The following is a 13,041-nucleotide window of genomic DNA, read 5'->3' on the forward strand; positions in this document are numbered from 1 at the left end:
TGGTTTTACGTAGCATCTCATCTGGAAGACAAGTGAGCTCTTTCATATCATAGACTCTAAGCTTTACGAGAGATGTCAAGTTGCTGCACAAGTTCAACAATGGCATTTCACTGTCAACTCCTGTAATTTTTAATTGACGGAGGATTTCAAATTGATTCGGAATACTTTTTAACAATGGACAGTCTGTAATCCGCAACTTCTCAAGACCGGGAGACATTCTTACTCCAACTTCATCTCCCTTCCACTCAATAAGGCTACGCATATCCTCCAATACTAGTTTTTTCAATGACGGGAACACTTGGATAACGCTGCTTGATCCAATATTGCTAATCTCAACACCATATAAAGCAGGTCCAATGCATTCCAACTCATGGAATCCTACCAGCTCAAGATGCCGAAGGAATTTTCAGTTGGCCATGTTGACACCCAATTTTGGACATCCACAATATAGATTAATCATCGAGTTTCTTCAATTTTAAACGTTTTAAAATAATTAGTTTTACAATTAAATCAAATTAAAAAATAGTTTGCAAGTTATTTTAAATAGTTTTGTCACTTATTTTATAAGTTTTAGATAATATATATGTTTTACATGATTATGTATATAATTATTATATTTTATGAATATTCAAAAATCGTCTCAAAAAGAGTTTGTTTTATATTCAATTAAATTAATTTGGTTTAAAGTATAAGTTATTTATTTTATTAGTTTAATTATTCTTATTTTATATTATTTTGTTTTATTTAATTTTGTTGATTTGAAAAGCACATTTTATTTAAGTTACGTTATTTTAGTTATGGCCATAGTTTTAAAATAATTAGTTTTATAAAAGTAATAATAATATATAGTTTGCAAGACTTTTAAATAGTTTGTCACTTTTCATAAATTTTAGATGGTGTATATGTTTTACATAATTATGTATATGATTAGTATATTTTATGATTATTCGAAAATCGTCGAAAAATAATAATTATATTTTAAATATTAGGGATGGTTATAGTTTTGAGTTAATAAGTTTTATGAAATTCAAAATACTTTCAAGTTATTTTTTTAAAGTAATTTTATCACTTTTTAATAATAAGTATGTGTAATTTGCAATCACGTTATTTTATAAATATTTGAAAAGTCATCACAAAAGATTTTACAATTTTTAGTTAAATATTTTATTAGTTTAGGTTAAATTATGGTTATAATTTTGAGTAGTTAATTTATAATTAAGTTAATTATTTTATTTCGTAGGAATTAAGAAGCTTGTTGATTAATCAATATTAATTCGTCTTATAATAAATTTTAGTCAAATTCTCTAAATTAACTAAATTTGACTAGCTTCTTAATTCCATTGGCCATAATTGTAATTCTTGTGGCCATTTTGGTATTACAATTCTAGCCCTACCTTAACTCATTTATATGACCACTTTTTGGCCGTTTCTTAAAAATTTCTAGCAGCCATTTCCCATTCTTAATTGGGTAAATCACTTACCTGTATACTTTTTAAAAATATTTCTATATTTGTCAACATTATTTTTTTAACCATATATGACAATTTGGCTGAATTAAATCAAATTCACTTCGTCCTTTCCATCTTTCGCTCCCATTTTCTCTCGTTGGTGTGATTTCTCTCGCCACTTCTTACTCACAATTTTCTTCACAAATACGGCTATACTACCTTCAGAGATGTGAATTCAGTGCAGTTTTGAGACGAATCAAGTCGAGCAGAGAGTTGAATTTGAAGTTTTTTGAAGTTTGAAAGGTTAGAAGCTTTAAATTTGATTGCATGTCTTAGTTACTTGTTTAATTCATCCTTAATTTTGTATCTCGGCTATACTAACCTTCACCGATGAGTATTCAGTGATCAATTTCGAGATGAATCAAGTTCGGGCAGAGAGTTGAGTTTGAAATTTTTTTGAAGTTTGAAAAGGTTAGAAGGTTTAAATTCGATTGCATGTCATTAGTTACTTGCTTAATTCAAGATTAATTCTCTTTCTCGGCTATACTAACCTTCAACGATGTGTATTCAGTGATCAATTTCGAGATGAATCAAGTTCGGGCAGAGAGTTGAGTTTGAAATTTTTTGAAGTTTGAAAGGTTAGAAGGTTTAAATTCAAATTTAATACATTGTAATACACTTTTAATACAAGTTTAATTCATTTTTGCAGTTTGTTGGTTGATTTGTTATGATTTGATGACTTTTTTAAATTTTTTCTTAATTCACTCTTCTGATTGATTTTCTTGGTTAATTCATAATAGATTCAAGTTTAATTCAATCTATAGAACACTCTCTCGTCGTTCCTTAGTTATTTGTTTCAATTTTTTTCTTAATTCACTCTTCTAATTCAACTTTAATACATTGTAATACACTTTTAATACAAGTTTAATTCATTTTTGCAGTTTGTTGGTTGATTTGTTATGATTTGACGACTTGTTTAAATTCTTTCTTCATTCACTCTTCTGATTGCTTTTCTTGGTTAATTCATAATAGATTTCAAGTTTAATTCAATCTATAGAACACTCTCTCGTCGTTTCCTTAGTTATTTGTTTCAATTCTTTCTTAAATCACTCTTCTAATTCAACTTTAATACAATGTAATACACTTTTAATACAAGAACACTCCCTGTCCTTCTCTTGTGCACACTATTCCTTTGCCATTTTGGGTGTTTGTGCTTGCACTACAATTGGATATCAACAGGCACTGGCAGGGGAGTTGTTGAGTCTGGCATCTCTAGTCATCTGTTCTATGTGGTATGAGTTTGGCTTCTGGCACTTTAACTGTTAACTTATCTTTTGTTTTCTTGCTGCTCATCTTTGTGGCTTCCATTTTCTTTTTGCTTATCACACCAGCTTGAGTTTTGTGTGTTGGAAGGATGTATATACTCCCTCGTAGACTTTTATATAATAGTATTAATATCTCCCAGAAACATTGACATTGTACATTTGTTGAACTGAACAATAATTGAATTAGATACAGTTGTAAAGGCTAACCTGAGAATTCATTACATAAGCAATGAAAAATAGACTAATCTGCACACTTTTTAATAATGTGCCAGAAAAAAATATGACTAATCTGGCTGTGCTGCTTTACTTCAATGGACGATGGGATCCTAGCAACAAATATACTAATTACGTGGCAGATGGTGTGTTGATAAATACGGAATCAAACTTTGCCACCCTCGTTTCTATAATTGCTACTCAATTGTCAATAGACACATCAACAAGTAAAGTTGAAATCAGATATAAAATTGATGAAAGGTCTCCTCCAATTCAAATTCATAATGATATGGGGGTAAAAGTATATGTTGAAACCAAAAAGGAACATCGAGATATGGCAAAATACCCTTTGTGTGTCACAACAACTGAACCAGTCAACTTGGAGACTAATTCTACACTCATTCCACTATTATGTTCAGACACTTCAGAAGATATGAGGGTTATACACAATTCATACTTCTCTAATACATTTAATGGTATTGGTGAGGCAATAGGGTTAATTGGCTTTGGATCATGTGAGGAAGTTGATGAGCTAGAAGAATTAGCACCAGGCATCATTGTTAATCCCAATCACTCTTTATTTGAGAAAGATCAAGTGTATAAGAATAAATATGTCCTCACCAGTGCACTAAAAAGACATTCCATTCTTAAGCATTTTCAATTCAAGACAACAAGATCAAGCTCAATCAGGTAAGACCTAAATTCAAGTCACTTTAAATTATTGATTGTATATTAATTTTTTTTCAACAGCTATTCGATACAGTGCTTAGGTGAAAACTGTAGTTGGAGTTTACGAGCTTCAAGCTTGAACAAATCTCAAATGTTCAAGATTAGAGAATTTGAAAGTGAACACACATGTTTGTTGCTACATAATTCATTATCGGAAAGGCAAGCAACTAAGAGTGTTGTTGGGAGTATTATTGTCAGTAAATGTGCTGAACCAGATGTTATTTACACACCAAAAGATATACAACGTGACATGTTAGCTGAATATGGTGTGCGACTCACATATATGCAAGCATGGAGAGCTAAAGAAGCAGCTCTTGAATTAGTCCGGGGTGATCCAATTCAATCATATGCAAAGTTGCCAAGCTACTTTCACATACTAGAGGCAACTTACCCTGGTTCCCATATAAGATTGCACAAATCAGAGGATGACCGTTTTCTATATGCGTTTGTAGCTTTGTTCACCTCGATAAAAGGATGGGAATATTGTAGACCAATTGTAGTTGTTGATGGAACTTTCTTAAAAGGAGCATACAAAGGGACACTACTAACCGCTAATACCTTAGATGCAGCAGGTGAGACTTTCGAATATGATACTAGTATTTTCTATATTGAATTTCTGAACTATGAATTAAAAATGAATTATAATTGCAGTAAAAATGTATTAAAATTGTATTAAACAAATTGTACATGGTGCAGGGAGTATACTGCCACTTGCTTATGCCATTGTTGATTCAGAGAATGATGCATCTTGGAGGTGGTTTTTTGAGCAATTCAGAGACGCATTCGGTCAAAGATTAGAGATGTGTATCGTTTCCGATAGGCATGCAAGCATTATTAAGGCAGCTTCGAGAGTCTATGATGAAGTACCTCATTTTGCGTGTATGTGGCACTTACTGCAAAACATAATGAAAAACTTCAGAAAAAGTCAGCAAAGGGTAACTGAGTTGTTCTACTCTATGGCAAAAACATACACCATGACAGAATTTAATCAATGTATGACAATAGTTGAGAAAATAGATAAGAGGATCAAAGATTACTTGCTAAACATTGGATACAACAAATGGTCGCGTGTGCATGCTGAAGTAAACAGAACTTGGATGATGACGTCAAATATAGCAGAATCAGTCAATTCAAGAACAAGACATGCCAAAGTTCTTACAGTCTTACACCTCTTGGAATTCATGAGACAGCTTGTCCAGAAATGGAATAACAATAACAGATCAAAGGCGACATTTTCAGGTTTTCACCTTGGGAAAAAGTATGAAAATATATTGCGGCGCAATAAAACTGCATCAGAGAAATTAAGGGTATGCTTGATCTGTAAATTATTTTTGCTTATATTTTTTCTTCTGATTCATATCTAACATCTCTCTTGATTATATTTTTTTCTTTTCATAGGTTATAGAGACAAATAAATATGTGTATACGGTACTTGATGGTATTACACAATTCACAGTTTGTCTTCACCAATGTACATGCACATGTGGGAGATTTCAATTGGATGAGTTGCCATGTCCACATGCTTTGGCTGTTTTAACAATAAAGCACACTGGTTATGAGAAATATTGCTCTGATTACTATACAAGAAAAAATTTATTGCTGACATATCAGTTTCAAATGGATCCCCTGCCAGATGAAAGCACATGGAACACACCAACACATGTTCTTGAAGAGGTTGTACTTCCACCTCATGGAAAGAGACCTCCGGGAAGACCAAAAAATAAAAGACATACACAACTCAGAGAAGATGGATTCAAGAAGGCGAAAATTACATGCAGCAACTGTGGACAACAAGATCACAACAGGAAGACTTGCAAAAATGTTAGGCCTTATGATCAAGAATAAGAATAAGAAATAAAATTTGTTTTACCATGATTTTCTTGGTTAATTCATAATAGATTCAAGTTTAATTCAATCTATAGAACACTCTCTCGTCGTTTCCTTAGTTATTTGTTTCAATTTTTTTCTTCATTCACTCTTCTAATTCAAGTTTAATACATTGTAATACACTCTTAATACAAGTTTAATTCATTTTTTCAGTTTGTTGGTTGATTTGTTATGATTTGACGACTTGTTTAAATTCTTTCTTAATTCACTTTCTTGGTTAATTCATAATAGATTCAAGTTTAATTCAATCTATAAAACACTCTCTCGTCGTTTCCTTAGTTATTTGTTTCAATTTTGTTCTTAATTCAACTTTAATACATTGTAATACACCTTAACTATTGTTTACCTCAATGCTTAGTTTCCTTATTGCTGTTGAATCTCTGTTGAAACACCCAAATACGAATTGGTACAATCTACACCTAATTACGAGATCCGCAAATACCCAAATACGAAAAAAAGAAACATCTTTCGTGCAAGCAAGTACCATTGCATGCCAGCACATATTTGTTCAATAAAAGCTAAGCAATCAGAAAGTGAAGAATAGACCAATATAGTTTTTCATAGCCATACTAACTACAAACTGTTTTTACACCATATAGTTTTCACAGTCATACTAACTAATATAACTATATTTCTTTATCTTTCCGGTCTTTCGTCTTCACTTTGAAGGTCACTCGCTTGCTTCCTTCTTGCATATTCCCATAATATAGCTCCAAATCTCTTTTGGAGAATGTCTGCCTTTACTTGTTGATTTAGAATATGTTGGCCATTACTTACAAACTCCGCAAATGCAGCAACGAAAACTCCACAGTCCCTAAAAAATTCAATATAAAATTATTATCAAAATATCTACTTAATACAAAAAAGAATACCTATTTGATAATACTTACAGCGAGTCATCTTGTTGTCTGGGAACACCTTTAGTTATGAAGTGAAACTCAATTTTCTCGAACTCATCTATCCCACTGTATTTCGGTGTTGCCTTCAATTCAGGACGCTTATCATAGAACTTGACCACACTCAGGTAATATGGTAAAACAATTGAAAGCATCTCAACAATATTTTTAACCTCAAAATTCACCCCACCCCTTGCCGGAAATGAATCATATACCTCCAAAGACCTTTGCACAATATCAAACACGACAAGAATCCAATGACAACCCTCTTTAATGTTTAGTGGAAAAAGAATATAATCCACTTTATCCCACGAAGTGCTTGCCAACAAACGATGTCCACATATATACCGGGCAATATTATCAGAATCTTTTACTTTATAGTTCTTCTTATTCTCATGAGCATCACAAAGTTGAAAGAAAGAAGTAGTAATTTTCGTCTTGAACACACAATCAGTAGTCGTAAATCGAACATTACTGTTGACTTCATATTTTCCTTTCTTTCTTAGATAATAGAAAATGACATCAATATGCTGCAAAAAATTAGAATTGAACTGTAAAAAAGAAATAGTCTCAAGAAACAAACATTCAATTAACCTCAAGAAACTCAGTAAGTGATATTGCAACACACAAGATTCACAAAATTCTCACAAGATTCAATTAGTCTCCAAGAAGTTGTCAGTTAGTAAGTGTCAACCACTTATATATAAAATGTTGGGAAAGATAAACATGTGGATAGTAAGACGTTATCTTACACAAGGAGACTACAATTGGTGTAATGTGTTCTAACCTCTATCCAAGCATTCTGGTCACAAATATAATACAGAATCTGAAACACATCAGCACCTATTCAGTCTAATGTGATTTGGCATAAATTATTGAACTAGCTATCTATCAATAGGAACAGCTAGCACAGGATACACTGAATAGCTGGAGTGGGCTACAATGCATGCGACAAGTAAAGCAATAGAAACTTAAGTGTATAAAATGACACAAGCAGTAGCAATAATCTACTTCATATGGCAGGAGAGAAATTACAGAATTTTTCAACCCAAAGAACACAAAGGTGCTCACTAGACAAATCATTCAGGAAATTCAACAGCAGAGGTAGTATGACTCCTAGAATGGCAAGCGTTATGAATAACAAATATTGACGTCCAATTAAACTTTATACAACTAACCTCATCACACCATTCTTGTCCAGAATGTGCCAATTTGAAAAACCAGTGTCTTTCTGCTACATTACAAATACCTAATTCAAATGCTGGACTGATAACATTAAGAGCATCTGTATAAGGTTTCTTTCCCCTATCAAAACATAAAAAAATTACAACATAAATACTTAGAAACGGGACAGCAACAAATAAAAAAGAGGTAACTAAGGAAACTAAAGAAGAGTGAATTAAGAAACTTGTATCTATTGTGAATTAGAGGTAACGAGAGAGTTCTATAGATTGAATTAAACTTGTATCTATTATGAATTATGTAAGTTATTCAACAGTAACAAATTAACCAGCAAACTTCAAAATGAATTACCTCTTCTTTGTACCCATATAAAACCACTTAATGAATGAATCGATCAAATCTGATTCATTATCTCCTCCAATTGCATATGAAAAAGGATGTTTTGTCTCAAAAAACTGACGTGTTACACATAAAGTTCCTCCAGATTCGAAATGTTGTGTGTAGGGAGATGTTATTAACTTTCCTGGATTTTTCTTTCTGCCACGTTTCTTCGGTGTCACTTTCTTTTTGTTTTGATCAACAGGGGCTCTTTTCTTTAGATAAGATTCTTCAGTCTTATTGATCTGAGAAAGATCTTCATCAAGAAAAATAAAATCATCAAGAGTATGCAAAGGTTTTTGACAATCCTCTGTTGCATCTGCATACAATAGACATATTGATTAATTTACAGTCAACAGATGCAACACTTATTTATGTTGGCTTTGTTGACTACATTACCATAAGGTTGCGCCCCAACTGTATTCACATCAGCAACCTCTTGGACTGTAAGCAAAGTAAATATTTTAATAACGTTATTAAAATAAAATGAAAGAAGTTTATTTGAAGGGAAGAAAATTAATACCATTTATATCAGCAACAACCTCTGACAAAACTTTTTCAATAGCAATTCCTGCAACATCTTCCTCTGTACATAACAAAAACATTTAAAATAAGATAGTTGAATTAACATATATGAAATATGTAATATATTTTTATAAAACCCTTCATTACCTATTTTACTTGATACTCTTTCAAAATTTTCAACGTCAGCAAATCTAACTGAAGCTTTAAGCACTTGAGATTCTTCATTCTGATTTGATCTCATAACATGAGCATCGTGACCTCTTGATTCATTTACAGATGCATTAACATAGGGAGAGAATGTTGTATATGTAATTAACACATATTATAAGAAAAACATATTAAAAGTATATTATGACTATAACAGAAATGTATTGAAAATATAAAGAAACCTCCATTGAAATCTAATCCACCCGAAAACGTCTCGCCAGCCTGCTTCTTAGATGGTTCCCTGACTTCTCTGATAACAGAGCTGCTGCCACCATTCTTAGCAAACAACAAAGAAATATCCTCCAATAATTGTTTGTTAGAATTCACCACAAATTCTTTGATTTCATTAAATCCTAAATCAATCTTCTCTTCAAGTGCTTTGTTATTTTCATTCACCTAGTAGATATTAAACCATAACACAAAAATTAAAAATATAAAAGTTCTGGAAAAAAAAAGCCTAAAGTCAAGTTTGTATATACCTTTACAAGTTCTTTTCTCAATTCAATAACTTCATTGGTCAACATGTCTAGACCATGACTTGATCCTTTAGGCTCCAATTTCAAAATTTCAGCATTGTAATCACGAGGTTCTGGAAGCCTGCATTTAGATACTTCATCTTCACTAGCCACTATGTTCTCAAACTGAAAAACCAAATAAACAAAATAAAAATAGATATAGTAACTTGAGTAGAATTAAACAATGTCATAAAATGTATTAACTTTGTACAAATACCTTATTTTTTGTAGGCATGAAGAGACATTTCTCAATATATTTTTGCCATGGACTTTCGGCAATTGTCTTCCAATTCAAGATTCTTGGAATTGAGTTAGCAACCCGAATGGCTATATCTTCATCAACTTTTGAACAACACTCAAAAATCCAAATTTGAAGAGCAAGAGGCAAGCCACCCAATCTATAGTATTTATGGGTTGACTTAAGCTCATGTCTCACAGAATCAGACAACTTTTTGTAGACATCTAAACCCCACGGATATGAATTGAATTGTCCACTTTCCACAAGGTAAAAATCTCTATTAGTAATTTGGTATTCGTTGTCCTCATATGAAAATAAAAAATCATTAATGAAGAAGAGAACAGCCAATGAAACAGCTGAGTCATCATCTAGGAATTTTTTAGCTAGAAACAACGCACGTAGATGACTCTTTGCAACAGTGATTTTTTCCGGAAAATAACTACTCAACAAACTACATTTAGAATCAGGAACAGTGATAGGAGAGCCATCACTAACACAATTTAAGCCGGTAACTATTCCAAATTCTCTAAGACCAAAAAACAACTTTTTGTTATTTATTTCAATAGCAAACACATCATCCGGTGTGTGTTTTAACTCTCTATTTATAAGGCAATGAATAACTTGTAGTTGTGTGCTCGCTTTTGGAAGGTCAAGAAAGTAACCAAAACATGTATTCCTGAACAACTCAAGTTGTTTATCAGATAAAGATAGTTTGATTTGGTCGATGACACTATGATTAGTGTAAGATGACCACCTACTCGAAATATACACAACATCCGGATGCTTCCAGAATTTACGATCCAGCATATGTATTAAACATGAATTAAAAATGTGTTACTACATACTAAAGTTGAATTAAAGATGAATTTCACATACTATGTATCAAAGCAAGGTAGTAATCAGTTGAATTAAAGATGAATTACACCGATGACCACTTCTGGTTCCAAAATCCAAACCCAGAACTTATCAACTTCAACACAAGCAGCCTAAACAATGATCTAGTTGTCATACACTTAAAGCTCTATTTTATATCGAAAAACCAACTTCCAAAGCAATTTAAACCTACATTTCCACTTTATCCATTGGAACAAAACATTCGAGTGCGGGAGAAAAGATCAGATAGAACATGAAACAATGTTACTCCAAAATATATGATGTGTCCTCTCATTTACACATCTTTTCACACGAACAAATGTTACCAGCTATTTGACAAACTCCCACTAATTCTAGACAAAACAATGGACAAAGAGGAGATATTTTGCAATTAAGTAAAACATAAATGTCAAATTCAAAGTGACTGCTAGCTTCTTGCTATAGCACTGCTCTTCATTGGAAGAGAATTCAAGACACTAGGACACTAAATCCCAAACTAGTTAGGGTCAGCACTGAGAATCCTATTTATCCCTCCCCTTTATTTAGGTGACCCTTTTAATCAAACAAATGCAAAACCTGCTCTATTCACTTCCTGCCATTTCTTCAGATGACAATCCCTTAAACCTGAGATATAAAGCTACTAATAGCTAGCACTGCAACACTATGCATCCTAACTTGATATCTCACATTCATATTTGAGTGTTTAAAACAAATTGTATTACTACATACTAAAGTTGAATTAAAGGTGAATTCCACATACTAGATCTCAAAATCAAGGCAGTAATCAGTATACAATCATTCCTAAAACAACAACTAACTAGGAAAAATACTATCACATACCGGATATCTACTCTCTGGTAGAATGACATTTTGAGGCAATCGATTTCGAGTTTTTGCATTCTTCACTGGCTTCTTCTTCTCCGACCCATCTTTATTTTTCAATTTTTTTGACTGAACTTGAGGAGGTAAATCATCAAAATCGTCATCACTGTCCACGATTTTCTTCGACGTAGATGCTAAATCAACACATCTTTTTTTCGATTTCTTCACATTGTTCACCTCTTTAACTCGTTTTTTACCTTTGTTCTGCTTCTTGTTCTGCTCCTCCTTGTTCTGCTCACCCTTGTTTTGCTCACCCGATTCTTGTGAGATTCCCAAACTAAAATTGGGACAGTTATTAACTTCATCAGTAGGAGATGAAACTTGACCCCTCATTCGACTCCTTCTATAAACTTTCTGATTCGAAGTACCAACATCACTAAGTATCCGCGGACTTCTTCTAGGTGATTTTCGTGCTCCTCCTTCTTCTTCCATTAGAATTCTGTGCTGAAAGATGGGGAAGAAAGAACAACAAAACCCTAAAATTTTCGGACAGAATAGTAGAAAGAAAAGAAAGAGAGGATATGAGCGAATGGGCAACACTTTTCTTGCTTTAGTTTAAAATTTTGTTTTAAAATTGTTTTAAGTAACTATTGCTAAAAGTTGACAAAAATGGTAATAAATTAAAAGTATACTTAAAAATGGTAATTATTAAATAAAAGGCCTTCACTTATGTAATTTTTCCTTCTTAATTCCAACCAGCCCACTAATATTCCCAGCCCATAAAGACCCATCAGCATTGCCAATAAACCAATAAAATAATACAATCAGCAGCATAACCGACCCAACCCACAATAATTCCTAAACAATACAATACACCGTCAACATCAATACATACAGCGATAGCCATAACCCTCCCCTGCCAGCGTCTTCCTCTTCCCTAGACGTAAACCCAAAAACGTCAAGGCAACGACAGTCCAAAATGTCAACAAACAACAGCTTTCTCTGCAACAACCGCCCATCCTGCTCCTCGTCCGGATTTTCTGGGATTTTGGATAAAATCTCATACTAAACCCAACTGCTCCCTGGTAAAGGATTTTGAATTTCGAAATCAGTTGGGAATTCCATTTGTACCCCGGCCCTTTTTCGAATTTTCTACCCGATTCCCCCCAAATTTGACCTAGTTATTTCTCTATAAATACTCTTTTGTTCTTCATGGTTAAGAGAGGAAAAAAAAAACAGAGGAATTAATTGGAATTAGAGAAAATTACAGTGAACTATTAATTATACATAGTCATATACAAATATTTAGGAAATAGACTTTGAAGTGATAGAGATTGGCAATCAGATCTCCACTCTCGTTTGATTCTTCTCTGTTCATCAAAGTTCTCGGAGTCATAGTTTGTTGGTGGTGAAATCTTTCCTAGAATCTCGTGTCCCAAGTCGCTGCCCGAGAAAAGGTATATAACCCCGCTCTTTTTACCGTCTTGTTTCTTAATTTGAGTTTTCGTTTTGTTTTGTTTAGTTGGCTGTATTATCCTAATAGTTTAGTCGAAATAGGATGTCCCGTATGATCGAGACTTTGGTCTTTCATGTGAGTATGATTTGAATGCGTATGTATGGATGTTGGAAGACTGGTTTCCGACTGTTGTTGTTCTTATTGTTTTAGCTTTATATCGCATTGTTATGATCAGTTTCGAAACTGCCTTGTTAGTCTTGGTTTGTGTCTGTTTATGATAAATCTGCACGGATGATCGATGTTCGGCGTCATGTTATTCATTTCTTGCCTTAAACTGATTGAATCAA

At 32.9% G+C, this 13,041-nt stretch overlaps 2 protein-coding genes across 2 annotated transcripts; one reads left to right on the plus strand and one right to left on the minus strand.

The window, feature by feature from the left end:
* The first annotated feature begins 3,053 nt into the window (after positions 1-3,053).
* Positions 3,054-5,560, plus strand: LOC125825580 (uncharacterized). Its single transcript, XM_049504907.1, has 4 exons — positions 3,054-3,676; positions 3,737-4,287; positions 4,412-5,022; positions 5,114-5,560. The coding sequence occupies exons 1-4, from the start codon at positions 3,054-3,056 to the stop codon at positions 5,558-5,560; spliced, it is 2,232 nt and encodes a 743-aa protein (XP_049360864.1).
* A 678-nt stretch (positions 5,561-6,238) lies between these two features.
* Positions 6,239-9,609, minus strand: LOC125825595 (uncharacterized). Its single transcript, XM_049504919.1, has 10 exons — positions 9,523-9,609; positions 9,270-9,431; positions 8,973-9,186; positions 8,731-8,883; positions 8,582-8,644; positions 8,458-8,502; positions 8,032-8,377; positions 7,677-7,803; positions 6,493-7,028; positions 6,239-6,416 (listed from the first exon to the last, which is right to left on the minus strand). Exons 1-10 carry the CDS (start codon positions 9,538-9,540, stop codon positions 6,239-6,241), a joined length of 1,842 nt encoding a protein of 613 aa, XP_049360876.1. The 5' UTR covers positions 9,541-9,609.
* Between the last annotated feature and the right edge of the window lie 3,432 nt (positions 9,610-13,041).

This window comes from Solanum verrucosum, unplaced genomic scaffold (genome assembly GCF_900185275.1).
Source record: "Solanum verrucosum unplaced genomic scaffold, falcon-dt-bn FXZP01000140.1, whole genome shotgun sequence".
Lineage (NCBI taxonomy): Eukaryota > Viridiplantae > Streptophyta > Magnoliopsida > Solanales > Solanaceae > Solanum > Solanum verrucosum.

Excerpts from the sequence above, each read along its gene's own strand:
- LOC125825580 (XM_049504907.1), top strand. The coding sequence starts at position 3,054 with ATGACTAATCTGGCTGTGCTGCTTTACTTCAATGGACGATGGGATCCT. Across the intron at positions 3,677-3,736 it reads ACAAGATCAAGCTCAATCAG|CTATTCGATACAGTGCTTAG; the intron begins GTAAGACCTAAA and ends TTTTTTCAACAG. Across the intron at positions 5,023-5,113 it reads CTGCATCAGAGAAATTAAGG|GTTATAGAGACAAATAAATA; the intron begins GTATGCTTGATC and ends TTCTTTTCATAG.
- LOC125825595 (XM_049504919.1), bottom strand. Across the intron at positions 8,503-8,581 it reads GGTTGTTGCTGATATAAATG|TCCAAGAGGTTGCTGATGTG; the intron begins GTATTAATTTTC and ends CTTTGCTTACAG. Across the intron at positions 7,804-8,031 it reads TATATGGGTACAAAGAAGAG|GGGAAAGAAACCTTATACAG; the intron begins GTAATTCATTTT and ends ATGTTTTGATAG.